This window comes from Octodon degus, unplaced genomic scaffold (genome assembly GCF_000260255.1).
Source record: "Octodon degus isolate 3935 unplaced genomic scaffold, OctDeg1.0 scaffold00178, whole genome shotgun sequence".
Taxonomy (NCBI): domain Eukaryota; kingdom Metazoa; phylum Chordata; class Mammalia; order Rodentia; family Octodontidae; genus Octodon; species Octodon degus.
Window position 1 is genome coordinate 3,093,965 of NW_004524754.1, and position 26,791 is coordinate 3,120,755.

General features: G+C 51.7%; 1 protein-coding gene across 1 annotated transcript; it reads right to left on the reverse strand.

Moving 5' to 3' along the window:
- Window positions 1-4,033: 4,033 nt before the first annotated feature.
- On the reverse strand, window positions 4,034-25,154 carry Ccnd2 (cyclin D2). The gene is made up of 5 exons (XM_004643572.2): window positions 24,720-25,154; window positions 22,870-23,085; window positions 20,363-20,522; window positions 13,334-13,482; window positions 4,034-4,275 (listed from the first exon to the last, which is right to left on the reverse strand). The coding sequence occupies exons 1-5, from the start codon at window positions 24,909-24,911 to the stop codon at window positions 4,126-4,128; spliced, it is 867 nt and encodes a 288-aa protein (XP_004643629.1). The 5' UTR covers window positions 24,912-25,154; the 3' UTR covers window positions 4,034-4,125.
- Between the last annotated feature and the right edge of the window lie 1,637 nt (window positions 25,155-26,791).

Genomic DNA, 26,791 nt, shown 5'->3' on the forward strand with positions numbered 1-26,791 from the left:
GCTCTGGTGGACTCTGGTGACCATGTGCTCCACCCTAGAGCTGCTCCGAGTCTCCACCAACAAAAGCTGCGCTTGGCCTACAGCTATTTAAGCTTTGTTGGCTTCCAGGGACTTCACTGTCTTGGCACTAACTTCCCTTTTAAAGCTATTCCCCAGGTTGGACTGTCTCAAGGATAAACGAGAGGAATGCTTTTGGCTTCAAAGCCAACTGGCTTTTGCTCAGACTTCTTCCTCCTTCCTCTCTCCAACTCCCATTCTATCAATATTACCTTCTTGAACTAGAAAATCAGTATTTACAGGACATAAGGTGCAAGTCACTTTCTTTTCCCAGCCCTGTCCCCCAAGGTCCACGGAGAGGAAAATCCCCTTCTCTCGGGGAAAGTCCTTCAATCCTGCTGGATTGCAAAGTCCTCCAATTTTCACCTGTTGGTCCAATGGCCCCAGGATCCTCTGCGGAGGGGCCAGACTACAGGACAGCTGCAGGCTCCCGCCTAGGACTTGCCACCCTGCCCTGCAGCAGTGCCCTACCCTGATCGGAGGCAGAAGAGCACATGTGGCTCAAAGGCCCCCCATTCTGCTCAGTGGGCTCCTGAGCAGGTGAACACAAAGCAGCCTCACAGAGCCACGTCTGGTGGCTGAGAGAACTGCCCTTAGGGTCCTCCTGCAGGCTTCCTGGCTTTTCTGAACCTGCAAGGAATTTTCTTGTCCTTAGCGTATATTTTTGGCATACTAGGATTTCTTTCCCCAAGGATTTCGTCAAAACAGGAGAAGAATCAAAATTTGGCAGGCAGGGGACACGACTCAGCTCCCAGTGATGGAGCAGAACAACAAGACAGAAAAAGACCAGAATAAAAACGGAATCCCTTTAGTAAGAAGGGGAGGGGCCAACGGAAGGAAAAAAAAAAAAGGGCACGTTCCAATTCATGGGTAGAACTGAGCCCTTTGGGGACAAATATTGCTTCTAAAGAGGCCAAGCTCCAGGGAGAGGACATCATTCTTGGGGTCCAAGCTCCCTTCTTCTGTACGAGCAGGGAGCAGGCAGCAAAGCCACAAAGCCCCCATCTATTGCCACATCAGCCCCAAGACAGGAAAGAGGGGTCTAGCACAGCTGGCTTCAGCAGAAGTGGACAGTGAGCAAGTGCAGGCACCTGGGCTTCTCTGTCTGTCAGGTTCTTGCATCTGCTGCTTTTGCTTAAGCTCATGAGTTGGCCACCGTTCAGTACTGTGCACCCATTTTTCTCAATGGGCTCCCCATCTCCTGAGGACTCCCACGTTCAGGCCTTCCTGGTTCTGTGGGACTACCTGGGGACACAAAAGGCGTCCTGTGCCTAGAGGGCTCTGGATAAAACACTGGCTAACCAGTGGCTGCTCAGCTTTCCTCTCCCAAACTTCCACATTCACTACCTACTGCCCCGTAGGAAAACTTCGCATGTTAGGGTCGCTCTAGTTACCCTACATTCCTGTCAGAGACTGGTTCTTGTGCAACTGTGTCCTTCCATAGGGGCAACTCCTCATCTGCCCTCAACTTCCATCCTGTACTCATCCGCCCCCTCACCTCTCCTTCCATCCATGGCACCCTCCTGCACCATCCCAAAGGGGACCTGACAGGACAATCAACACCAGGAGTGCCGCAGACTCCATCTTCCCACAGATTCATGAAGCCTCAGAGCTGATCCTAACCCAAGGTGTCTGTGCCAGGGAAAGGGGCAGATGGAGGAGATGAAGGAGCCCTACGCATTAGAAAACTCTGGCCCCGCAGGTGAAGACAGTGCTCTCCCTACAGCCTGCTAGGACTCTTCCTCACGGCCTCCTGGTACCTGGTGCTCCTGTGGGAATCATGACTTTTGGACCCTCTGCATGGGTATCTGTCGGACATCTGCGTGTGCCTGTGTGTGCAGGGGTGGGAGGCGCCGCTGGCTCAGGGCATTTTTTTCCATCATGATGAAGATACCAGAGTGAAAATGTGAGCCCGGTAACCTTCATGACTGAAAAGGTCCCTAGGTGAGAAACCCTGGGACAAGCACCCCTGCCTGTCACAGGACAGGGTGTCCAGCCAGCCGTCTGCAGTGCCCTGCTCCCCCTGCTGGTGAGCTCCAGAGTGGAAACTGTATGGTTGTGAGGTATTATGAAAACAAAACTGTGAATCACTGTCCTCTGTAGTATTGATTTTTGTCCAGTAAACCTGAGGTAAAGAATGCTCTGTCTTTGAAGAATGTGATCAGAGGAAGAAACACAAAAAGAAAAAACAAAAGAAAAAAAATTAAGAAAAACCATGAATATGCTACTAGAAGAAAACGAACTATGGAAGGGCTTTTCCAGTACAAAGAACTCATATCTTAACCATCTACTTCAGAACTTGAATTTAAGCGGTAAAATAATATATTATAAAAATGTTTATAAAATAGCAGCACACTCTGTGAACATTACAGCTAGGTACTGTTAATGTGAATAAGGATGAACGTTCTTAGCTTCTTAGCAGCGCAAAAAAATAATAATAATAAACTGAACAAAATAAAATGAAAGATAAGAGACCCTTAGATGTTTCTCCATCTTCAACCCTCACACTATGAAACAGGCAGAATCTGCATATAAAATAACTCTTCAAAGTAGCACTGTTCTGATTTTTCTTTTTTTTTACTTAAAAAAAGCAAATATTTTAACACATAGCTTCATTACCTGTCAATTACCATTGTGCAAGAAAAAAAAAAAAAACAAGTTGTGGCTCCAACCTCTAACTGAATGCCTCTAAGAAGTGGAGAGAAAAAGGAAATTCAAGTACACTGAATACAACTTTGCAATAAAATTAACAAAAAAACAGAAAAGGGGACAAAGTGCCACACCCTGATGTTCAGCCATCTATCTCTGCACCAACAATAACTTTTCTTTTCATGTCCAAAGGAGAAGGCTACAGATGGGAATTCAGATCCTTCTATGCCGTAGCAATGGTAACAGAGCTGCTTGGAGGTGTTTCCAAGGAATGTCGTGACGGGAAGGACAGTGGCAAGGACTGTCTCTCGAGCCCTGGTAGGTATACCAGAGCTCCGTACCAGAGAATATCAGATTCCGGAAGTGAACAAAACCAGACTGGGGGCAGGAAGCAGAAGGGCAAAGAGAAGAGGGAAGGTGTATTCAGCGTGATTTGCATAAACCATCCCATCTACCCCTTGGGAACAATTCTTCAAAGTGCTTTTTCGAATGGAATGGTTTATAACAATGCTAAGCTGTGGACCAGACATGCCAATCAGCACCAAAAAAACCTTTTTCTTGATCAAGGATTCCAAAGTCACCTCACTCTCTTTAACAGAAGAGAGGCTTCTATTACAGGTCCCACCCTGGGATTCTGTCTGCTACCAATGAGTTTTGGCCATGGCCCATAGTTAAATTTCCCCACTAGTTAACAATACGGCAGTTTCTGTAAAGAACCATGTTTGGAAGAAGAAGGAAGTCACCAAACGTGAAGCCTGGGAGCCAATCGCCCCACTGGCAAAATGCAACTTCTTTTAGGTAGCAGCTACTGTAGACAGCACAAGTACATACGCAGAAACTCACCAACGCTCCTGCTTAGTAACACGTGGTCTTGGCAGCAAGGTGTTTCCGCATGCAAATGGTTGTCACGTGGACAGATGTTTATACCCCCTCCCCACCATGTCCCTCCTCATTTCTAATTCCTTCTTGAGTTCATTGCTTTGCAATCTAATATTGCCATAGATGGCACATACAATTTCTTGCAATTATTCTGAAAGGGGCCTATGTGCTAGTTCAACAACATCAAAAACAGAGTCTCCTCTAATTTGTCCCCATATTGCAGGTGTACATATCTTCTAGCTACTCTGTAGGTTTTCTCATAAGTATTTTACTATTACTTTTACATAGTCAGACAGTAACTTCGAATATACAAGGGATTCCCTTATGTTGTACTTTGAATAGGCACCAAATGCTTTTAATTATTCTGTTTTCATAGGACCTTTTTCTCTCACTTCTAAAAGATCTTTAAATATGATCTAGGTGGGGGCAAAACAAAAATTTTTTTTTAAAGTTTCATCCTAAAACACAAAAGAACAAAACAACCAAAAGAGGCGAGAGAAGATGTGACCGCGCCTCTCCTGTGGGGTCCCCCTGGTGTCCTCACAGGTCGATGTCCCGCACGTCTGTGGGTGTGGTGGCTTGGTCCAGTTCATCCTCTGACTTGGATCCCTCACGCTGCTCCTGACGGAACTGCTGCAGGCTGTTGAGCAGCACAGCCTCGATCTGCTCCTGGCAGGCCTTGAGACAATCCTAGAAGAAGGAGCAGGACCCAGACATGAGCTGTGAGTGGGACGCGGTGGGCACAGAACACTCCATGAAGACAGCAGATATCATTTCACTTGCGCAACTCTGCTCATTTTCTAGGAGGACTAAAGGAGAGCTGGTCTTTGAGTGGCACAGGACGCTACCACGTCAAGGGATGTACATGGGCCAGCAACTGCAGGGATTGGATGGAGGTAGTTTCTTGCCTAACCCTAATCACATAATCATAATACACAACTTAGCTGGAACTCTCTGGATGCCTTACTCTGAGCCAGAAGGTCCACCTAAGTGTGATGGTTCCTATTCACAGAGGACCCCCCCATGTGTCTTCTGCCTGGTGTGATGGCAGAGCAGGGGAGGTCCAGCAGCAGCCGGCCGGAGTCAGCTCCATTCAAAGAATAGGTAGGGAGAAGGTGGACTGAACCATGTGTGTGAGAAACAACAAAATCCTGGACTTCCTGCTTACTTCTCATAAAAACACAATACAGATGTTTATGAAATTCTGGACGCTCGAGCTTGTCCAATTTGGGAATAAGCAAAAATTTGCTGTGTTGCTTTTATTAGTCTATATTTGGTAGGGAAAATCCACAGTGCATCTACCCCGGCAGAAGCTGTTAAGAGCTGGGTGACACGGAATGCAGTGCCAGGCCACGGCTGTCACCAGGAAGGGACTGTAGGTCCCATGAGGAGCCTGCTCCTGGCAGTCCTGCCCAGCCTCTCCTCAGTGAGCTGCTTCCTGGACTCCCCAGAGCCCTGTGTGTGTGGAAGCGTGCACAAACCCCTCTCTCTAGGCCTGGCAGTTCACTACACACTTGCCCAGGGTATATGTCACTGCAATTTTCACCATCTAACGGTTTTATATTTTGCCAAGTGGAAAAGTAATACCTCTATTTTCTTTTTTAAATGTATTTATTTATTTATTTATTGGCGGAACCAGGGATTGAACTCAGGCCCTTGCACTTGCCAGGGAAGTGCTTATTCCACTGAGCCATTTCTCTGGCCCCTTTAAATGTATTTAGTACAGGGTCTACAGGGTCTCACTACTTAGATTGGACTCATAGTGATCCTCCTGTTTTCAGCCTCCCAAGCACTGGGATTACAGACGTGCACCACCATGCCCAGTCTCAATCGCGGTCTCAGTGCGCCCTGGGATCGGGGACGGCATGGCACACTGGGGATCGAACCCCCAGCCACTGCACTCTGCCTAAGCAGGTGCTTTAGTCCGCTGAGCTATCTGGCCAGCCTTTTGATTTTTCAGAAGGATTTTTTTGGGGGCGGGGTGGCGCTCAGGACGCCTTTAGGGCAGGTTTGGTTTGGCTTGAGGATGAGGGGATCGAACCACAGCATCCTGAGCCTGACTGCTTTGTTTCAGCAGGCACTTAAATCCCCTGAGCTAATGAGCAGGCCCCCCAAAATGGCAGGATTGATTTTTCAAAGACTTAAAATAAAGTTGGGAGTTAACCACAAAGGATTCAAGTTTTCTGACCTGTCCCCCAGTTCCAATTTCCCTTTTTCATCTCACATCCGTTCCACATTTCAAACTAGAGCTTTTCATGAAAATTAAGATGAAGAACACAACAGACTGTGAGCTAAGGGCAGAGATGCAATTCCATCCGAAACAAGAAAGGACAGCGAGGCCAGGCAGGATAGCACACACCTGTTATCCCAGCACTCAGGGGGCCAGGCAGGATGAGCGCTGTGAGTTCAAGGGCAGACTAGGCTAGTAGTGAGACTGAGTCTCAGGAAATAAACAGAAGAAGAATGAAGTCAAGGAGGGTGGGACACACTGCCTACCCACTGTAGCAGGCAGGAGCTAAACTGTGAGGATGACAAAACACTTAAAGATGAGGAGCAACTGAGATGATATATAACGATCCATAGGTGATTATTCTGTAACAATACAAGTAATCCTGCTCCAGTAGTCACCTTCAGTGCCAGACCTCAGGGACCGGCATCCCAGCTCGGACTCTCTGACTTGGGTATGGACCGGCATTTACCCAGGATGGGCTGTGGAGGCTGGAGGTCTGAGCCTGGGGTGAACAGCAACCAGGCACCAGCCTCCAACTGTACACTCAGCTGCTCTGACTGACCGAGTCCCTCAAGAGGAGTTCCACACCTGCAGCTGCTCCTCCTGAGCATTTAGAGCTGGGAATTTGAGGTAACACACGCAGCAGGGGCACGCGGACCTCAGGTCCCGCCAGGAACACGCACACAGGATATTCTACATGCCATGAAGGAGACGTCAGACTCCATACAGAACACATCCTCTCTCCTCCCCTCAGTTGTTTCAACTCAACCATCACTGAGGGGGTTGGGGATGTGGCTCAGTAGTAGAATGCTTGCTAGCAAGGGTTCAGTCCTCAGCAACGAAACACAAAAAAAAAACCTCCCCTAACAATCAATTCAAAAACAAAAAAAAAAAAGTTTGGGGCCAAGGAGATGGCTCAGCAGAATAAGCGCTTGCCTGGCAAGCGCAGGGACCTGAATTCAATCCCCAGTTCCGCCAAAAATAAATAAATAAAACAATTCAAGGAGGCGGTGAAATAGCTCAGTGGATTAAAGTATCTGCAAGCAGGCCCCGCCCCAGGGCATGCTGAGATTTGAGACTAGGCCTGGTGGTGCACACCTGTAATCCCAGCTCTTGGGAGGCTGTAATCAGGTGGATCACTACGAGTCCTATCTAGTAGTGAGAACCTGAACACCCAGCCCTGTAGACCCTTCCCTAAAAAAAAAAAAAAAACAAAGAATACATTAAAATAAGAAGACCAACAAAAAACCAAACAAACCCAAAGCAGCCATCACTGACACCAGCTGACTCTTGACCACTGACCCTTCCTCCTGGAAGAAGAAAGAAAAAAAAAAAAAAAAAAAAAAGACTAAAGCAGTGACCCCAAACAAGAAGGAGCTCAGTGGTGGTCCCTGTGGCCTTTTAGCTTCCCTTGGGACAGGACAGGCTGCTAACCACATTGGGGCTCTCCACGCAGCCCTCCTCCAGGCCCCACATCCACCCTGCTTGCAGTTACCAGCTCAGCTTTTTACCCCCTTCGCTGGTGCTAGGGACAGCATCAGTGCTTGGATATGTTGGGACGTTAAGTACTCTACCACTGAGTTACATGTCCATTCTTTTCTGTTGTTTTGCTTTTGATATTTTGTTCTGAGACAGGATTTTATTCCAGGCTAGCTTGGAACTTTTGACCCTCCCACCTCAGCCTCCTTAGTAGCCAGGTTTGCCACACTAGGCTGCCAGGTCAAGTTTTACCTACAGGAGTCCTTCATTCTCAGCTCAGACAGATGAGAATCTTCAGAGCCTGTCTGGTATAAATGGCTTCAACATTCTACTCTCTGCAGATGGGGCAAGCAGCACCCTTCCCTGGAGAGAGGGCTGCAGGCTCTCATATTAACAGCCTCACTTAACTCTGCAGAATCTTCCTGTGCTACCACAGGGCCTGTGGATTTTGGGGGAGCAGTGGGAGGGGAAGGGAGAGGAGAAGCCTGCAGGGGTGTTATCTGCCACCGGACCTGGGGCCCTAATGCCCAGAACTCTGTCTTGCTCACAGAGCTGAGCCAGGAGGGGTGTGGACCTGCAGCCGCTACCCCTGCATCCAACCCAGCCACACTACTGCTGCTGCAGCTGCACTGAAGCCAGGGGCAGAACCATCAAATACCCTCTTTTCCAGCAGGGAGTTGGAGTCTAGAGGGCCATTGTGGCTGGTTTCTTTCCTGTGATGTGGATTCAACCTGAATCTGCCTCAGTGTGGCTCTGTTCTAGGTAGGCAGGATGGCACATGACTGTAATCCCAGTGCTGGGAAGGCTGAGGTGAGTTCGAGGCCAGCCTGCGCTACAAAGTGAGACCCTGTCTCAAAACAATAAAAAACAAATAGAAAACAAAACCACAAAAAGGGAGAAACTAAACCTTAAAATAAGGCTTAGAATGTTCTCCCTGTGTGCTTCGGGATCATGCAGGCTACAGGAAGGACACAGGCGAAAGTCTCTCTGGGGAAGGGAGACACAGCCCAAGTGGCCAGAAGAAGAAAAAGGACAGTGCCCCCCAGGCTGAGATGCCCAGGACATAAGGCCCCACGGCCCCAGAATCCCAGCCTGGCGACAAGCGCCTATCACACCAGACCTTGTGCTAAGATGCTCCAAATTAAGCTGATTAAAAGGAAGGCCATAACGTTCGTCTGTCAGCCAGACAGGTGGCACTCACAGCTCTGGAGGTCGGCAGCCCTCCAACCCCAGGACATAGCCCTTCCCCCTACTGCACAGCCGCCCTGCCCCAGCCCAGCCCCAGTCCTGTCGGGTGTTTGTGATCCAGCTAGAGCTCGGTGGAAGGGCTGGACTTCCTCTGCTTGCTGGCTCAGGCCCTGAGCCCCGCACCCTCCCCTGCTTCATGAATGGGCTGGTGGCGGAACTCCTACCATGAGCCCAGTGTAACCGCGTCGGGCACTGTCATCACACACGCACAGCACTCAACAGGGGCACAAAGGCTGAATGAGCTCCAGGCCCGGCCAACTCTAGACAGAGACAACTTAGGAAACTATCTCATTCTTCTTTTCTTCGAAGGCTGTTTGGCTGGATTCCCTGCATAACAAATGAGGCCGCTGGGCAAGGCACAGGCAGGGACGTGCATGAGGGTCCACCTCCCCACCCCTAGCTCCCTCCTGACCAGGGTCTCCAGGGTCCTGACCACAGACTTGCAAGGTCCTTGGGTAGGCACACCAGGTGTGCTGAGAGTGTAGCAGGCTTCCAGCAGAGAGAGACTGCAGGCGTGCTGGGGACCCGAACAGTATGTGACCCAAGGGGAGCTTTCTTCTACCAATTGGTTCCCTGACAAGCAGGATTTTGAAACACCTGGCTGACCTTGAAGAAGAGACTTCTGGAATCTTCTCTGAGCTATGCTTAAGAATGTGACCAAGGGCCAGGGAGATGGCTCAGTGGAATAAGTGCTTCCCTGGCAAACGCAAGGGCCTGAGTTCAATCCCTAGTTCCGCAAAAAAAAAAAAAAAAAAAAAAAAAGACCTTTCAAAGAAAAAAAGAATGTGACCAAGAGTTCTGATGCAACCCAGATAGAAAAGGCTCAGTATAATGATCAGATGACTCAGAGTTGACATCGCTTGTGCTAAACATCTTCCAGTAACCTCACATGTTCTTAGTCCTGCTCTTAACTAGTGAAGTGTCATTAAATATGAAAATTCATTGACTCAATGTAAGATGAAGTCAGGCCACATGCAGAGGACCCCAATAACAATTTCTGTCAAATCATACATTACAGCCATCGACACAGCTTTCCAGCCAATGCGGATGGGTGACAGCACACTTGCAACCCTTTGTCTCCCCCTACTTCCTTCCCCTCAGCCTCACTCCTGGGGGCTGTGCCCGGTTCTGGATGAAAGCTGGGACTCATTCAAGGTCCTATAGACAAGTGAGCAGTGAGGTAAATGTTGGCACAAGGCGTGAGTGCAGTGCTGAGGACGGAAGGGGAACCCCAATTCTGCAGGGGCCGGCCCATCCGTTTTGCTCTGATTTACTCTTGGCAACGGAAGCCTCTGCAGTGGTCCCCCCCCCCCCCCAGCCTATCCGGCTGCTGTCTGTTTTTAGCAACTATTAGGACTGGGAGGGAAAGTACTTAAAATACACCACCCTCTGAGACTCTTCTTCCCTGAAACACTGTCAGCCTGCTTGCTCGCTTTCTCTCTGGAATGAAGCTTTCCAGTTTACTTTGGCAACCACATGGAGCAGCAAAGCCCACTTTCTCAGAGCTCCGTGATCCCTTCTGTCCCAGCTAACTGCAGATGGCCAGCAAGCTGTAGGGACTTGTCTGGCAGTCTTGCACCGACTGCAGGGACCCTCTCCATAGTTGCTTCAGGACAACCCATGCCCGCCCGAAGTGGGGATAAGCACTGCGAGCGGGAGACATGGGCAGTGGGTGGCGAGGTGTTGGCCTAGGGACAGCCCTACAGTTCTGATCCCTGGGAAAGGGAGCCAGGGGCAAGACTGGGTCTGGGGTCTGTGTATACTTGACTTCTAGAGAGAGCTCACCAGCAACTTACAGGCACCTGACAATGAGGAAGTGGTATACACACACACACACACACACACACACACACATACACACACACAGAATATATGTACATGGGTTACTGAAACAAGATATGTGACATAAATTTTATAATTTTCCACTGGTGGTCAGCACATCCATGTAGTTGTCAGCCACCACAATTCTTGCACTCCAGAGCTTCTCATCCTCCCAAACAGGAACCCAGTACCCACTAAACACCAACTCCTCCCCTCCCTGGAGTACTGGTCTCGCTCTCTCACTTTCCATCCTCTGTACCCAACTAGTCCAGCTAGGTACGTCACACATCCTGTCTGCTGTGGTTGGCTTACTTGGCTTGGTGTCACTACTTCCAAGTCTCAGGTACACTGTAACAGAATTTTATTTGCTTTTCAAGAGTGCATAATATCCCACTACATGCATATGTATGCCACACTTTGTTTCCAAGAGAATTATTTACTACCAGCTGTACTCTGCAAAGAGACCTGCTTTTATATCAGGCCTCAAGAGCGCCTTCCTTTGCATGAATGGCCCACTGCATTTATACAGAACTCACTTATCTATGGTCTGAATCTGCAGGAAATGTAATGCTCTTTTTGATTCTCTGTATCAGCCAGCTCCTTGATGAGAGCTTTCCATGTCCCACCTTCCAGCCACACCCAGCTCGCAAGACAGGGCCTGGGACCAGGCCTCAGTGTTTCCGTGCCTCCTCATGTTACATCAGCGTGCACTAACCAGGTCTTCAGAAAGTCTGCTCAGAAATGGATGGGGAAGCACTCAAAATATACATTTTGATTCCAGAGATGGTAAATGCAGCTCATGGAGCAAAGGCCACCTCCTGTCAAATCCGAGTGCGTTCTCAGCCCCACCTACCATGCTCTGCCCTGGACCTCAGGGCTGCGGACAGTATAGCTGATGGACTGGAGACCGCACACATGAGCGGCCCAGCCCACATCAGCTCTAACTCTCCCACTGAAAATATTTCTGGGGAGCATGAGCAAGCCTCCGGGGAGCAGAAGCAGGCTCAGAACTGCTCAAATGTTTACCTAAACAAGTGGTATGAATTTTATGTTCTATTACCTCTGTGCATGCTTGGGTTTTAATATTGAAATGTTCATTCCCACTCCTACTGTGAGAACAAGGCAGGGACATGGATTTCTGCTTAAGAAGCAGGGCAGAGGCCCCTTTTGAAAATAAGGTACCTTAGCTAGTTGTGGTGGTGCATGTCTATAATCCTGGCTCAGAGGAGGCTGAAGAGGATTGCCTTGAGTTTGAAGTCAGCCTGAGCTACATACTGCAAAAACAGCAACACCAACCCAATAGCTGCGATTGCTAAGCAATGAGCTGGGTCCAGAGTAGGCTTGACTGTTTTAGGGGCACAGTCTCCTTAAAGAGCAGACAAGTCCCTCCAGTAGAAGAGACAGGCTGGAGAATCATGAAAACCAAGACACAAGGAAAGGGATCAGGGACAGCAATGTGGCAGAAGGCTAGAGACTGGGTGGGGTGATCAGCCAGAAAGAGCAGGTTTATAAATATCTCAAAGAGGTGACAGTACCTAGGGTTAACTCTTGTCAGGGCCATCGTGCCTCCAGGGGCTGAGGAAGTGCCTATCTTCAACTGGCTGGGAATCCTACTTATAAGGCAGTCTTAGTAGGAGACACTGAGAAAAGGAAGTGGACCACTGCTATAAATGTTCAGTTCTGTCCACAATTTTTCTCAGGAGGATTAGAAAAGCAGGATTAGAAAATTCTTCATGATGTGCTGGAGGGGACTTTGCAGCCTATCTAAAAACTAGTTCAGTGAAGGACCCAGGATTTTTACCATCAGGCCCTGTAACACCTGCCATTTCTTCTGAGCAGGCAGCAAATGCCAAGGTGAACTACAGGTGGGTGGGCAAGACAGCCAGCAAGCTACAGCCCAGGGCTCCAGGCACAGCCTGAGAGGCAGAGGCAGCAGCCTCAGCCTGCACATCACGTGACCCCAACTCAATAAATCCCCTACACAGGGCACTCTGAATTCCCCTGGAACATCCGAAGAGTGTCATCTCAAAGTTTCCCTGCATTCCTGAGCCTCTCTGTGGTGCCGCCCAAGTGCTTCAGAGCCACCACCCCTTTCTTGAGCTGCTTTTCAACCAAAGGTCTTTTCCAAACAAAAAGCTCCCAGGAGCTCCAGCAGAAGCACGGGAAGCTTCCAGGCTGGAGTCAGGACTCAGAGGCAGAGGGGCCCAGCTCTGCCCTCGACTCAGGATGCCTCTAGATGTCCTCTGTGCTGCCTCTCAGAACCATACCACTCAGACAGGGCCTTGCTGCACTCTGGTATGTTTCAAAAGCTTTTTTTGCTAAGGAGCTCCAAATTCTGGCAACTGGAAGCAACCACCCGGGTCCATCCAGAGAATGGAAAAAGTCAATAGCTAATAATAGTGTCTTGAATTCAAGCAGCACTTTATCTTTTCAGAGTGCTTTTTAACCCATTACAAGGAGGAACAGGGAAGAGGCAGGAGGGTTGGAGAGGCTCTGCTGCCTGCCAGGACTCCTGGTGTCAGCCTGCCCACTACTCCCTTTGCACCTACTGCCTTCAGGGAGCAAATCCGAGGCTCTCCACTCAAAAGGTGGACAGTAATGGACACAAAGCAGGATTTCTGGCCCACCGGGAAGCCCACACCAGAAGGAAATCAGTGGAGAGCCCTCCCCACTTGTCTCACTTGCTGAGCTCTGATGTACACTTTATGGAGCAGTCTTTCATTACCTTGAAAGGAGCTTCATCTGCTTAATCCTGGACTACTTTAAGCATGGATCTCAGAAAGCAGGTTCCAGAGGCCTGGGAGATAGCTCAGTGGAATAAGCGCTTCCCTCGCAAGCGCAAGGGCCTGAGTTCAACCCCAAAAAAAAAAAAAAAAAAAAAAAAAAAACAGGTACCAAACCAGTTGTCTTTCTTGGGGGGAGGGGAGAGAAAGACACCTGGTGTTGACCAGGAAGGCGGCTGCCACTTACCACATCTGTGTTGGTGATCTTGGCCAACAGCTCGGTCAGGGCATCACAGGTGAGCGAGCTCACTTCCTCGTCCTGCTGGAGCCCACAGATGGCTGCTCCCACACTTCCAGTTGCAATCATCGATGGCGGATACATGGCGAACTTAAAGTCTGCAAGAAACAGACAAGGAGGTCAGGGGACTCAGAGCCGGTTGGCTCTCAGAGCCTGGCAGCCTTCAGATCCCCAGCAGCACGAAGGCGGAGGGGTGGCTGCAGGCATGGCCCCTCACTCAAGTACATACACGACAAGATCTTCATTTATGGGTCACTCTAGGAATCATCGGGATTTTAAACAAGAGACTGAAGCAAGAGCTCATCTCAGTGTCCACAGTGAATCACAGATGGCTCAAGGTCCTGGCCCTCTGGGTCCCACAGTCACATGTAAAGGACTACTCTTGTCCCAGCAGAGACAGCAAGGTCAGGGTGATGGAACAGATCAGAGGAGGTCTGAGGCTGTCAGGGGGAGGGGACCCCATGGCATGCAAGTGGGGAACTCAGGCAGCATTATACAAAGAACAACTGCCCTGCTGTGATCTTGCTGTAGTCTCTAGATTGGCACCCAACACTAACTGGATCCCCAAAATGTTCTAGACACAACAACAAAGTCCATGTAGCACCAGCACAGGGAAAGGAGGCAGGGTTTCACACCACTATCAACTCCAAGGCCACGTCAAGGACCCTGTGGACATTATGACACAGGACAGAACCTAGTGAAGCATCAGAGCAGAGCTGCTGCATTGTCACCAACATGCAAGGGATCTCACAATTCTATCCTATGTCACTCATGCCCCAGCCACAAAAGTGGTAATGGAAAACTATACTGACTGTTTCAACTCCAAGAATATATTACATTACAAAACATATTGTCATTAATCTCCCTCAAAACAGCCCCCTTCCCTTTGGGCACACTTATTGGGGCATTCCTGCCACTTTCTGAAGTCCTGGATATCTTCTTCTGTCTCTATGAGGTGTGACTGAAAATACAGTGAGTGTTGCTGTCCAGTTCAACACAACAGAAAGGCTGCGAAACATGGTGGTGTGGTCACATCATCTTCTTCACCAGATCTGGCCCCTGTGACCTCAGGCTCTTCCCCAAAGCAAAGTGACAGTGAAAGGTAAATGTTTTAGATGGTTTCAGGACACTGAGACAGCCAGGACAGTGCAAATAAAGACAGTGGACAAAGACACTTCTAGAACTGCTTCAGAAAGTGGTAAGAACAATGAAACAAGTGTGCTTAAAGTGATGGCGAGTATTCTGAGGGGAGAACAATGACTATGTCTTTTCCTGAAAAAATATAAAGAGTCACTGTATTTTCAATCACACCCTGTGTAGGGTCCACTACCCTAATGTGGTGCACAGGAGACCTGAGGCTGAGCGTCTAAGTTGTCCCTCATGCTGCTGAGGGGTTACAGAGGTCGCAGTTTCTCCTCTCCTGATCCTAGGGGGAGTTCTGGACAGCAGTAAATCTTCCGCACGTATCTTTAGCTGCAGGGGACTTGAAGGAATTTGCCAGATGCAGAAATGGAAGATGCACGCATGAGGGGAGATGAGACACACTCCAATTTATAACAAAAATATTGGGCTAAACCCACACAATCCAGCTCACTGTACTACTTCTCCTTCTTTCTATACAATGTCCTGTTAAAAAAAACATACACTCTGGAAGCCCCCCCCCCCCACCACCACCCTGGTACTAGAGATTGAATTCTGGGATGCTCTATTACTGAGCCGCATCCCCAAATTTTTTTTAATTTTGTGATGAGGGTCTCCCTAAACTGCACTGGCTGGCACAGAACTTGTGATCCTCCCACTTCGGCCTCTCAAGTAGCCAGGATTACAGGCATGCATCACCACGCCAGTTATGGAAGCACTTTCAGTGTGGAGCCTGTTGCCCAGCGTTAAGCCTGTGGTATCCTGGAAACCCCGTAGGTCCCTGAGCCACACACAGCCCTCCCCGCCCATCTCGGCTGACTCCCAGAAACACCAAGCGGCCTGGCCGTCTGTTCCTCCCTGGCTTCTCTTATTCTGCCACTTGCCAATTCCACCTGGAGGGCCGGGTTTATGGTGCTGCCCCCAACACCTGCCGTCTTCTGTCCCTGCCTGCGCTGCTGCCACCCCTGCGACTGTGTAAGAGTCAGGTCTCCTGCTCCCACTCTGCTGTAGGTCTCTTCCACATGGGTCGCAGGAGGGCATAGTTCTGGTCTCTGCCCAGTAACCTCCCCTGATGATATTCATGGTGCGATGCAGCCAGCCCTTGGCCCTAGGCCCTCAGAGTGCCAGCTTCCCCATCCCTGGGCCACAGGCCTCTGTCCAGGAAGCCCTGTCGGCCTGTGGTAGAGAAACCAAGTTCTACGTGGGAGATGGAGCCAACAGGCATAGGTGGGGCTGCCCAGAACTCCAGTTTCAAGACAGATAAGGATGCCTGAGCATGTAAATGTGGAAGTGTTAAGAGTTTCCTTTGTATAACAATGTCCTAAGAAAATATAGAGGGGCGTCCAGTGGGGGAGAGTGTGTCATGATCTGTCTTTACAATGTATTCCCTTAGTCCAGATTCCAGGTTGCATGGATTATCTCCCGCTCACACCAGAATGTAAAATAAAATTGCGCTACGCAGCATGGTGTGTTCTCAGTGCTGAGGTGTATACTACAGGGGGAGCTCCTAGAGGTGCTGTTCACACCTGTTCAAACAGTCACAGTGACATGCCCTGCGTGGTGCCTGTCCTTTTGAGATGAGTTAAAACAGCCCCCAGACATGCAGAGCCCAGCTCTCGGCAAGCAGAGTGTCATCCTCACCACTGCTGACTCCTCTTACCCCTACCTCCCTGCAGGTTTTGAAGGGCAGGCCCAGTGCTGCAGACACCCCTGGCGTCTCCTCAGGGTGAGTAAGGCGCGGCCATGCTGAGCACAGGGAGGGGTATGGGGTCCGCTTCCCAGAGCACCTCCCACTACCCCGCATCTGTGGCCCAGAAACGGCCATTATGAGCCTTCCCAAGTTTCCTGCTGTTTTGTCCTCCCAAGTGGGAGGGTGCACAGGGAATGGAAGGAGCACACACGAGGAAGGGCAGACAGACACTGGCAGGAACAGAGTAGTGCAGTCACACCCGGAAGTCACCCAGTGCCCAGAGCAGCTGGGGAGGGCTGTGGTACAGTACTAAGGCAAAAGGAACCTAAAATCCCTACTTTCAAACACCTTCTTTTGCACATGAAGGGAAGCTCCTATGCCACATCCCTCCATATGAGTGTGGGGCCTCAGGTTAAAATAGACTTTTGGACTCACACAGAGAAGAACTGCGTAACTCACCACAAGCTGGAGAGCTCAAGGTAGCCCCGACAGGACACTAGGACTGCAAGGCCCAAAAGCAGAGAAGACCCCAGGAAGAGCCCAACCCTGGCCATGGGACCTGCAGGCTCTGTGGCCTTGCATGAGTTGCTCAGCTGCCCCAAGATGTCCAAGGAGCCCCATGGCTCCAGGGGATTCCCTAATCTGAGCAAGGCCCATGAGAAGCACTCCACATTGTCTGCACTGCTTGGTAATATTTTCTGGGTTCTACAGAGTTAAAGTCACCTATGCCATAGCCCTGCACAGCCAGCTCAGCACTGATGCCTGGCTGTGGCGTAGCTGCCTCGCTCCTGTCCACCAGGTAGAGGAGACCCAGGACTGTGCCCTCTTTTCCTCCAACCTGCAGCCAGGTGGAAGTTCAAGGGCCAAACCCAGGGTGCTCCCTGACTGACAGATGACATCATTTGGCGCACACATGCATCTTCCATTCCCAACAACCCCGGCCTCTTGGGGCCCAGGCAGGAAGGCCAAGGCCACAATATTATAAATGCTAATGTCAGGAGGAGGAGGAGGGGAGCGGCATTCATTCACCTCGCTGTCACAGAAGGGAGGCGCTGGCGCTACTGTCTGTACACCAGCATCCCCACAGGTCAGTGCTTAAAGACGACTGGGGAGACCAAAGGCCTCTAGTCACACCTGAGGTGCTAGCCTCAGGGTAGGGGGATGTCTGGGCCACCTTGGTGTGTAACACAGGCAGGTGCCACACTTCACAGCAGCTCCCAGCACAGAGAGGGGCAAAAGCAGGGTGCTCAGCAGGGATGGACCTCCTCTTCTGCTCCAAGTTTAAATATGAGATCCTGGGCATCGTGGGAGCTGACGGGCATCACTGGCTGGGCCTGACATGAGGGCGAGGGAGCTCCCAATGCTGAGTCTGACCCTGAACACTACAGCCAGTCCTCTCTTGGCATCTGCTGCTGGGGGAACTAAAGCTCTGCTTCCCTGCCACAGCTGGAAGACCCTCACGCCCAAGCAGCCTCCATAGCCTAGCACGGGGCAGGAGAGGGCCAGCGGGCAGTTTGAGGCTCTCTTCCCCGGAAGCCATCTTAGGGCCACCTCTCTCCCTGCCACCATCTCACCCGAGCCCAACCAAGGCAGCCTGACAAGGGCGACGCTTCCAGGCCCACTCTACTCTCCCCTTTCACATACATTGCTCTCTGCACACTGAGAAACCTCTGCCAGCTCTTTCACAACCAGCTTTTCCTATAAAACAGCCCTGCAGCCTGAGGCCTGGCTACCTACCATCTCTTCTGGACTCCCCTACCCCTGCACCCTACTGTGGGCCCCGAGGGCCTGGCTGCAGAGCCTCTAGAGACACCCGTGGGAGGGGCAGAGGCAGAGGGTATGGTCTCTTTCCTGCCAATCTCGGACCAGCCTGCACCTGCTACTGGCCAGACGTGCCCCAGGCACTCACCTCATCGCCTCTGGCCCTGTGACGGGGAAGCTCGCTTTTCCGGGAGGGGTGTCTTCCAAGATAAACAGCCTTTGGTATTTATGGACTGTCCTCAGACTACTGAGGAGACCTTCAGGCAGCAGAGACTCAATTGGCTCAAATCTGTACAAATCTACACGCAGATGGGGGAGAAAATGCCCTGAAAGACGGGCCTCTTCCTTTTCCTCAGCTCTGAGCAGCATGTACCATGGGACTAGGACTTGGCACCTGCTCAGATGGGACTGGAGGTGCACTTTCTCCTACCCTTCCCTACCTCCTGCCCATGGCTAGCTCACTGCCCCCAAAAGGCCGCCCTCATGGTGGCTCCGCCTCCCTTTGGACCTCTGTCCTCAGTCTCTGAATCTCAGGCTCCCGATCCTGGCCCCAGAGTTGGCAGCCACCCCAAGGATCTGGGCAAGAAGGCCAAGAGCGGGGGATGGGATCCTAAGATCCCAGAATGGGCCTCTGCTCAATGCAGAATTTGGGGGGTCCTTCCATGCCTGGGTAAGTCCACCTAGCACCCTCAAGATTAGAAAGGAGAGAAGGGCGAGCAGACCCCAAAAGATCTGTCAGTCAAAAGACAAGGCCAAAGCAGAACGCTGGCCATCAACAGCTGGGCAATGAGGAAGTCCAGGGCTGGGGGTCAGCTGCCCTAGGGCCAGAGAGAAAGGACTGGCTGACCCCTCCCCCACTGCCAGGCCTGGGAGGCAAAGTGACAGGTCAACAAGGGACTGACCTCTCAGCCCTGGCCAGACAGCAGAAGGGAAGGAAGCAAAGAATGACTGCGTGCCAAAGGCAGCAAAGGCTGAGGGGCCTCCACAGGCTGCTGCCCCGCAGCCGCAGGACACCAGAGGGGCAGTGGCGCGTGCGCACCGTGAGGCCCAACAGAGTTTGCATGGGCAGGACTGAAGAAGGCCACAAGGAAGACCTGGCCTTTGCACCCACAAGGAGGACGATGGGAATCCTACATTGAGCCAGCACGTAAATGTGGAGCCCACAGCCCTGCTGGAAAAGGCAAGTCCTCGAAGCTACCTTAGCTGGAGCAGCTAAAAAGCTGAGATGGTGGGCAGCTTTTTCACAGTACCATGGAATTTTCCTACACATCTGATTTACAAATCCCTGGTGTGTACGTCCTTTCTGATTTTAATCTTCCTAACCATAATGCTAATGTAGGATGGTTTGTAACAATGAAGTTGAAGAGGTTAAGCACCTGGTGCTAGGTCACCGAGGGGTCACTAAGTAAACAAATAGCATATACACTGCTAAACATCTTGTAATCACCTATCCTATTTATGAACATGTAACAAGGTGTTGAAGTTAATCCCTCCCCCTATCCCTGGGCAATAAACTTGAATCACCCCAAGTGGTCTCCCCAGATAGCTACTTCTTTACTTTTCTAATTGTGAGAATATGAACTCCTGACACCTCTGTCCTGGGTCATTAAGGTCTAGGGGGCCTCCCACCTGGCTGTGATCAACCAATCAAGGTTCACTCTAGTGAGATGTTGTCAAACCATTGCTTTTAGTTAATTAGGAAAATGCAAAAGGAATGGGCAAACAACAACTATGTATCAACGTGGGATCCCTGCTGTGGGTGCAAAGTGTTTAACAGGAAAAAGCAACTATTATGTTAAAGGCTGAAGCTGAAACTGACAGGAGGCCTTTGGCAGTGACATGAACGCAGGGAGGACCCGGGCTTAGAGGGCAAATCCTTCCTGAGAGGCGCCAGGTCCCCTCCCACCCAGCAAAGGGAGCAGCAAGAAGGCAATAAACAGCCTACAGGAAAAAGAATGCCTTTCTGCTCCCTTCCACTTATCAGGAAAGCAACATACTTCTCTTGATGTTATTCCTTCAACCTATATTTGCCCCAGCCCTTACATTTCCTCTTGGGCTTATCTCCAAGCTATCCTTTTCCTTAAAAGATTAAAGATTTATATACAATCGGTAAGCAGTATATATAATCTTCAAAGAGCACTTTAGACATCATAAAGAACATTTTAACAGGCACTAATTTTTTTCCCTTTACCACACCTGTCCCCATAAACCATTTATGGGTTTAGCAGCGCGAAAGAATACACCAGCTTTGATAAAGTTTAAGAACAAACAACCCAGGAATGAAACCTAGGACTCTAGATTACTTAGGACTGCCCCCTCCCTGAGTATCAAAACTGTCTCTCAGGAACCCCAGCCCCAGGAACCTCTGCTCTCCTGCCTGCTCTCACCTGTAGCGCACAGAGCGATGAAGGTCTGCGCATGCTTGCGGATCAGGGACAGCTTCTCCCTCTGCTGCGGCAGCTTGCGAAGGATGTGCTCGATGAAGTCGTGTGGGGTGACTGCAGCCAGGTTCCACTTCAACTTGCCCAACACCACCAGCTCCCACTCCTGGCCAGGGAGACAGAAGAGTATAAAACCCACAGCTGAGGAGCCACACCAGCCCTAATACTGCTCACTGGAATGAGGCTTCTGAACTGGAAGGTGGGCTCGTTGGTCCCTGTGCCCCTGACACTTTGAAGTTGATACTCTTCTTGCGACGTGAGGTGAGGTGAGGCTCCCCTAAGACTGCTGAGGGTCCAGGTAGCTATTGCCAAGATTCTAACTTTTTCTGTTTCTTTTCCTCTCTAGCTCCAGCAGCCCCACCCGACCCTGAATTCCATGAAACACTGCAGCCTGCCCACCCAGAAAGCTGGACCCGCAATGATATGGCCACGGTCACTGCGACCTTTTGGTAGCTATGTATTGTATATGTCTCCGTTACTGATGGTCTTTTTAATCCTCATGGAAAAATGGTGTATGCAGATAAAATGCAAAATAAGCCCAACTCCTTGGCAACCAATTAGCTGACTTTTATTTGGTGCCAAAAAGGTGCCATTTTTCTCTCTGCTGCTAGAATTTTCCTCTTAACGTATCATGCAGAAATCTCAGAGATGTGATACTCAGCACATTCCCCTCAGTGTTTCATAGACCTCTGCCGTCATGACGAAGGACTGAAATGGTCACTGGCAAGCATGCTTGGCATATAGAGCTGACTTGGGGCGAAGGGGGTATGCTTGCTTGGGGTCTCAGCACCCCTTAGTCAAACTTGGGACCATGCAGCACTCTCATGTGGACCAGCAGCTAAGCTCGTGATTCACCTTAATTCTCTCCTTCTTGTGAGCCATTGTGCACAATCAGAGCAAAAATATGCCTATCAATCACTATCTTCAGAGGAAAGGCTGAGACCTTCACAGCCTCACACCCTGCTCTGATTCATCCTAAGCAGCCTCATCTCATTTATTGCAAAGCTGAGGACAGATGCTAAACCTCAGCTGGCAGAAGGACCCTTCCAAGTCACAGGTCTGGGATAAAGAGATGAGAGATGGAAATGGGCAGGATTGTTTGGAGCAGTATAAATGAGCCTGGCTGTTCCTGGAAGAAGTGGGTTGTCTGAATATCTCTAGTTCACCGTCCCATTGAAGCACTATGAACCAATGTTTCTTTTTTCTGTTCTTTCATGAGAAAACACACTTTAAAAAAAAAAACCAACCCATGCTTTTAAGTCTGTCCCGGGTTTTGCAGAGCAATGGAGTAAAAACTCCAGATCCACTATGCAACAAGCAGCGTCTTCAAAGACAGCTGGAAACCCCAGCCTAGGGTTCAACCCCGGGAATGTGAGCACTGTACTAAGCATCCGTGCTGCACCATTATTAAAGGAAGCAGATCTCCCAGAAGAAAGCACCTTTCCGGGCCTCCTGGGCCAAACCAGAGGCAGCAGAAATCTGGCAGTAGTTCAAAGGTGAAGTCATTCATGCCCCCTCTACATTCTCGGTGATTCCTCCCCGGCCTTGCGCATGTCTGCCACTAGATGGCAGCACAGACCCAGAAAGAAGGCACTTCACAAAGAGCTCAGTTCAAGAAGCCAGTCCAGCCCGCTGCACTTTCTGCAGGCCCCGGCCCTGGCTCAGCTGTGAGAGGGGTGAAGGTAGGGGGGATGGGGAGGAGGGGGAGGGCTTTCCTAACCAGTGCAGAGAAGGTGTGCAAACCATGGAAGATGGCCTGGAGACCTCTCTACCAACCCAGGCCTGCGGGGCTATGCTCATCCTATGGACAAAGCCGCAAGGGAAAAAGATGGGGGTGGGGGGGTCCCAGACACAAAACTAGAACCAAGACAGGACTTAGAGGGATAGAGAGATCAAAGGCACCCCACAGTTAGAAACTCAGCTTTCTGGCTCTTCCAATAAAAAGCCAAATTTTGGTTTTATTCAAAAGTTTGTGTAATTCTATTCCGTGATCAGCTACTATGTGTTGGTATCTCCAGACTTTATTGATTTATAAAGATGCTGCCTGTGACTGTTAGGTGCCTAAGAGACACACAACGTATTCCTATCAGGAGAACACACTCCTCTCATGAGAAGTCTGACTATTTTCTAGAGTTCAGTTTTGAAATTGTGGATACTAAAATATTAGCGATAGTAATTAATGTGCTCCACGACCCCACCCCCCCATGTGTGCATGAATGCGTGCAATGAACGTAGCCACCACAAACTTCAAAAGTAGCTTGTTCATGGTTGTAAGCCTGAGTGCTTTGCTCACTGGCTGGCACATAGTAGGAACGTAAATAACAGTTCTTGCCTATTCTGGGGCATGTCTGTTAGCAGTGTGCAAATTTCAGCGGTGGGGTGATTCCGGATCCTGAATTAGGCTTGGGAGGCCAGTATGAGGCTGAGAGGGGACAGAGGGGGGGCGTCTTTACCAGCAGCTCCTGGGGCTTGATGGAGTTGTCTGTGTAAATGCACAGCTTCTCCGCGGTCAGCGGGATGGTCTCTTTGAGCTTGGAAGCCAGGAACATGCAGACGGCACCCAGGAGCTGCAGGTGAGTCTTCGGGGTGGGGACCCCGGCTAAGAAGCGGTCCAGGTAATTCATGGCCAAAGGGAAGACTTCCTCCTCACACTTCTGTTCCTCACAGACCTACAAGAGGAGTGGGAAAGGTCCGAGCAGAGTGAAAACAGCATCCAAAGGTAGAAACAGGATGAAAAGCACCACGTACGGGGACAAAAAGCAGTCTGTGGGGAGTACAGAGTGAAAAACAACAAAAGATGCAAAAACTTGGGTGCACCAAGCAGCTAGTCAGTGCTTGGGTGGTCCACCGGGTCAAAGAGGGTAGCAACTGAGGGCCCCGACCCCAGGCAGGCGGAGCGCAGCGCCCCACGCTCTGCCGCGCCGCTCCCTCCTCGGCGCACTCTAACTCACTCACTCTTTTTTGGATTTCGTCATCTTTTCAAAAAATCAATAAAAATATTCTGGAGGCTCGAGAGGTCTACTTCTTGGGCTCATCCGGACCCTCAGACCCTGCTCTATCATTCCCGACAATTGGAAAAATTGTCCGGGGGGTCCCCGGGGCCCAGGGGCCGCTGTTGGGGGGGTGGGAGGGCAGAGAGAGGCAGAGGGGGAGGGAGAGGGGAGGAAGAGCGCTGCGACCGCGGACGCCGCGGAGCAGGGGGGAAGCTTTCAAAAAATAATTAAAAATCGAAGAAATATCCCAGCAGAGCACTTTCAGCATGAAAACCCCAAGAAGGATCTCGACTCCCGGAAACGGAGGTTTCAGGGGCTGGGAGGTCTGTATCTCAGCCTCTGGGGCTTCGGAACCCAGGGGAAGCGCGTAGGGTGAAGCCGCGCGGGAGCGTCCGGCCGCGGCCCACACCGGAGTGAGGGCGCGCGCGGTCGACAGGGATGAGGCGGGTGCGGGGGTCCTCCAGAGCTCTCGGGGGCTCCCACTTCCCATTTAGGGGTACCCCGACTTTCCCGGGCACACACCTCCCCCCGTACCCCACCCAGATCTACGCACAGAGGAAGCTCGCGAAGGCCACACTGTAAGTAACCTCAGAGACTTGGGGGCTGGGGGAAAGGGCACGGTTAGAAGCGGGGGAACTGGGATAACGGGGTGAGAGGAGAGCGAGGAGAGACGTCCAGACTTTCCAACTGGACTTTGCAAAGCAACATGGCGAAACCATGGCAGGTCCTGAGCTGTGTCTACGTGGGCACTCCGCATAGTTCAGAGCGAGCAGGGTACAGAGTTCTTTAGGGTTCCCCTAAAACGCACGCTTCTTCAAGGCGACTTCCGGGGCTCTCGCATTCCCAGTTTCTCTCCTCCTCCCTCTTCCCTCCCCCTCCTCCCTGAAGTGCCAACGCGGAGTCGCGACCACACGCGGGGACCTGAGGCCAGGGCGCCTTTGCTCCGGCCTTTTGGGGGGCTGCCTTTTTACTCGGGGGTCCCAATTTTCATGTTCCTTCTCTCTTCGCCGCACGGAAAACAGTCGCGACTCTGCAAAGGTCAGGTCGTGATGGGGGTGGGAGGACGAGGAAGCCACACGCGGGCACACACGCGCAGGATGCTCCCCACCCCCGCTCCAGCACGGCCTTGTTGCTCCCAGATTTTCCTTCCCCAGTTAAGCAAAATGCGGCCACGCGTCGCGCCACCCAAAGGGCGCGGGATCACGTCGCGCGCTGGCCAGGAGGTGCGCGGGGGGCCGCCTGGTCGCAGTGTCAGGGTCCTGCATGGGGCGGGGCCCGGAGCAGCCAGCGAGTGTCGCTTGCACACCTACCTCCAGCATCCAGGTGGCCACCATCCTGCGCATGTAGGGCTGGATGTCCTTCTGCACACATTTGAAGTAGGAACACTGAGGGAGGTAGCGCTCCTCTATAGTGAGCAGATTCTGCAGGACCCGGTCGTCCAGCAGGTTGCGGTCCGGCACGGCCCTGCGCACAGGGTCCACCTCGCAGCACAATAGCTCCATGGCCAGCTGGGAGACCACTCGCGCCTCGGTGTGCTCCGGGGTGCAAAACTTTTTTTTTTTTTTTTTTTTTTTTTTCCGGATGACGAGGGGAAAGGTTCCCCTTGCCTCCTTCCTTTGGCTAAATCGGGGGTTTCCGGGGAAAGATGAGGGCAGAGAGGGGAGCGCGGAGGGGCTGGGCGGTGGGCGAGCCTGGCCCGCGCCGGTCCTCCCTTCAAAGTCGCCTCGCGCTCCCCAGCCGCTCTTCTCTTCTCTGAGGCTGTGACGCAAGCTGGCCGAGCAGTTAGGTCTCCTCCCTCGGCCCCGCTCCCCTCCCGGGTTCCTCCTCCCCTTTTCTCCCCTCCCCTTCTCCTTTCAATCTCTCCCTCCCTCCTTTCCCCTCTTGTTATTACGGAGAACAGCAGCTGGCCCGACCGAACTTCAAACGCGGTCCTCCGCTCCTCACCCCTCCCGCGCTCTCCAAGGCCTTCTCCCTGCATCCAGCCCCGCATGCCAGGGGCCCCGATAGGGGAACCCACAAAACCCGCGGGGTCCTATTGATTCCATCTCATTTTGCACATTCTCTTAGGTGCCCCACTCTGCAGTACGACCCTCCGACATGGGCTCCTTCAGTTGGACCGTAATATTCCTGTCCCACGTGTTCAAGATCCAGGAGTGGAGGGTAGATGACTTGAAGACCAGGAAGAGCAATGTAGAAACAGATCTCTTAAGTGAAAAATGGGGGCCGGGGCCGGGGCCGGGGCCGGGGGGGGGGGGGGACAGACGCCTCGCACACCCAGAATTGGTATGTCCCTTAAGTTTAGGTTCCTGACGACTAAAAAGCAGTTTCTCTAGCCCCAACAGAGGGATCGGACATCGTCCTCTGCCCCCCCCACCCCGCACGTGCAGGGAGAGGAAGAAGAGGAATGGGGGTGTGTGCCCAGGGTGGTCCTCTGCTTTGATAGGATGTGGCCCTGGAGCAGTATGGAGCATGTTTTTGGGGGCGACCCTGGGCGACCTGTCGAGACGCGCAGGGCTGCCACAGGCCGGGGCCGGCTACCAGTGGTTCAAAAGCCTCTTCCTTGCCACTGCATCTGCTGACAAGCCCGCGACGCGTCTGCGCCAAGCGTGGCCGCACTGATAGAGCTTTCTAGGAAACAGCCTGGAGGGGGAGGGAGAGCCCCCCCTCAGCGCACGCCACGCACCCCTTCCTTCCCCCAGAGGCCCAAGGCTCCCCCTCGGCCCTGAGCCCAGGATCCTCGCCTACCCCTACGAGTTCGAGCCTTCTCCACCCGCCAGGGCTTTCGATTGCGCAGTCGGCCCTTACACGTGCTCTAACGCATCCTGGGGTCAAGGCTGTTTTTAGCCAGGACCCAGTGGCGTTTTCTCACCACCTCCCTCCACCCCGCCACTCCGCCTTTGAGAGTTGTTCCACGTGAGGAAGGGGACAGGGCCCAGCGATCCCGGAGTCGGGCGCAGGCCGGGTTGGCACGTGCGACGGGCACGGCGTGGGCCGTGCGCTCAGGGCGCACGGAGTCAGACCGAGCACCTCTCGGTCCGGGAAGGGGGCGCGTGCAGGGACTCCAAGGGCCCGGGCGCAGTGGGACCGGGAGGGGGCTGGGCCGGGCGAGTGGTGCCGGGTTCCCTGAAAGGCAGCGGAGGGGAGGAACAAACCAGAGGTGCAAGCTATGGGCCCAGGGGCCAGCCCCTTTAAACGAGGGTGGGGCGGAAGGGGTGGGTGGGAGGAGGGAGAATATCGCTTTAAAAAGGGTAAGTTTGGGGCGCCGTCTCCCCTCCCTCTATTTGCATAGCCAATAGCTCTGGGGCTCCTGCTACTGCGCGCTGATTGTTACCGGGCAGATTACTTTTTTTTTTTCTTTTTTCTTTCTTTCTTTTTTTTTTTT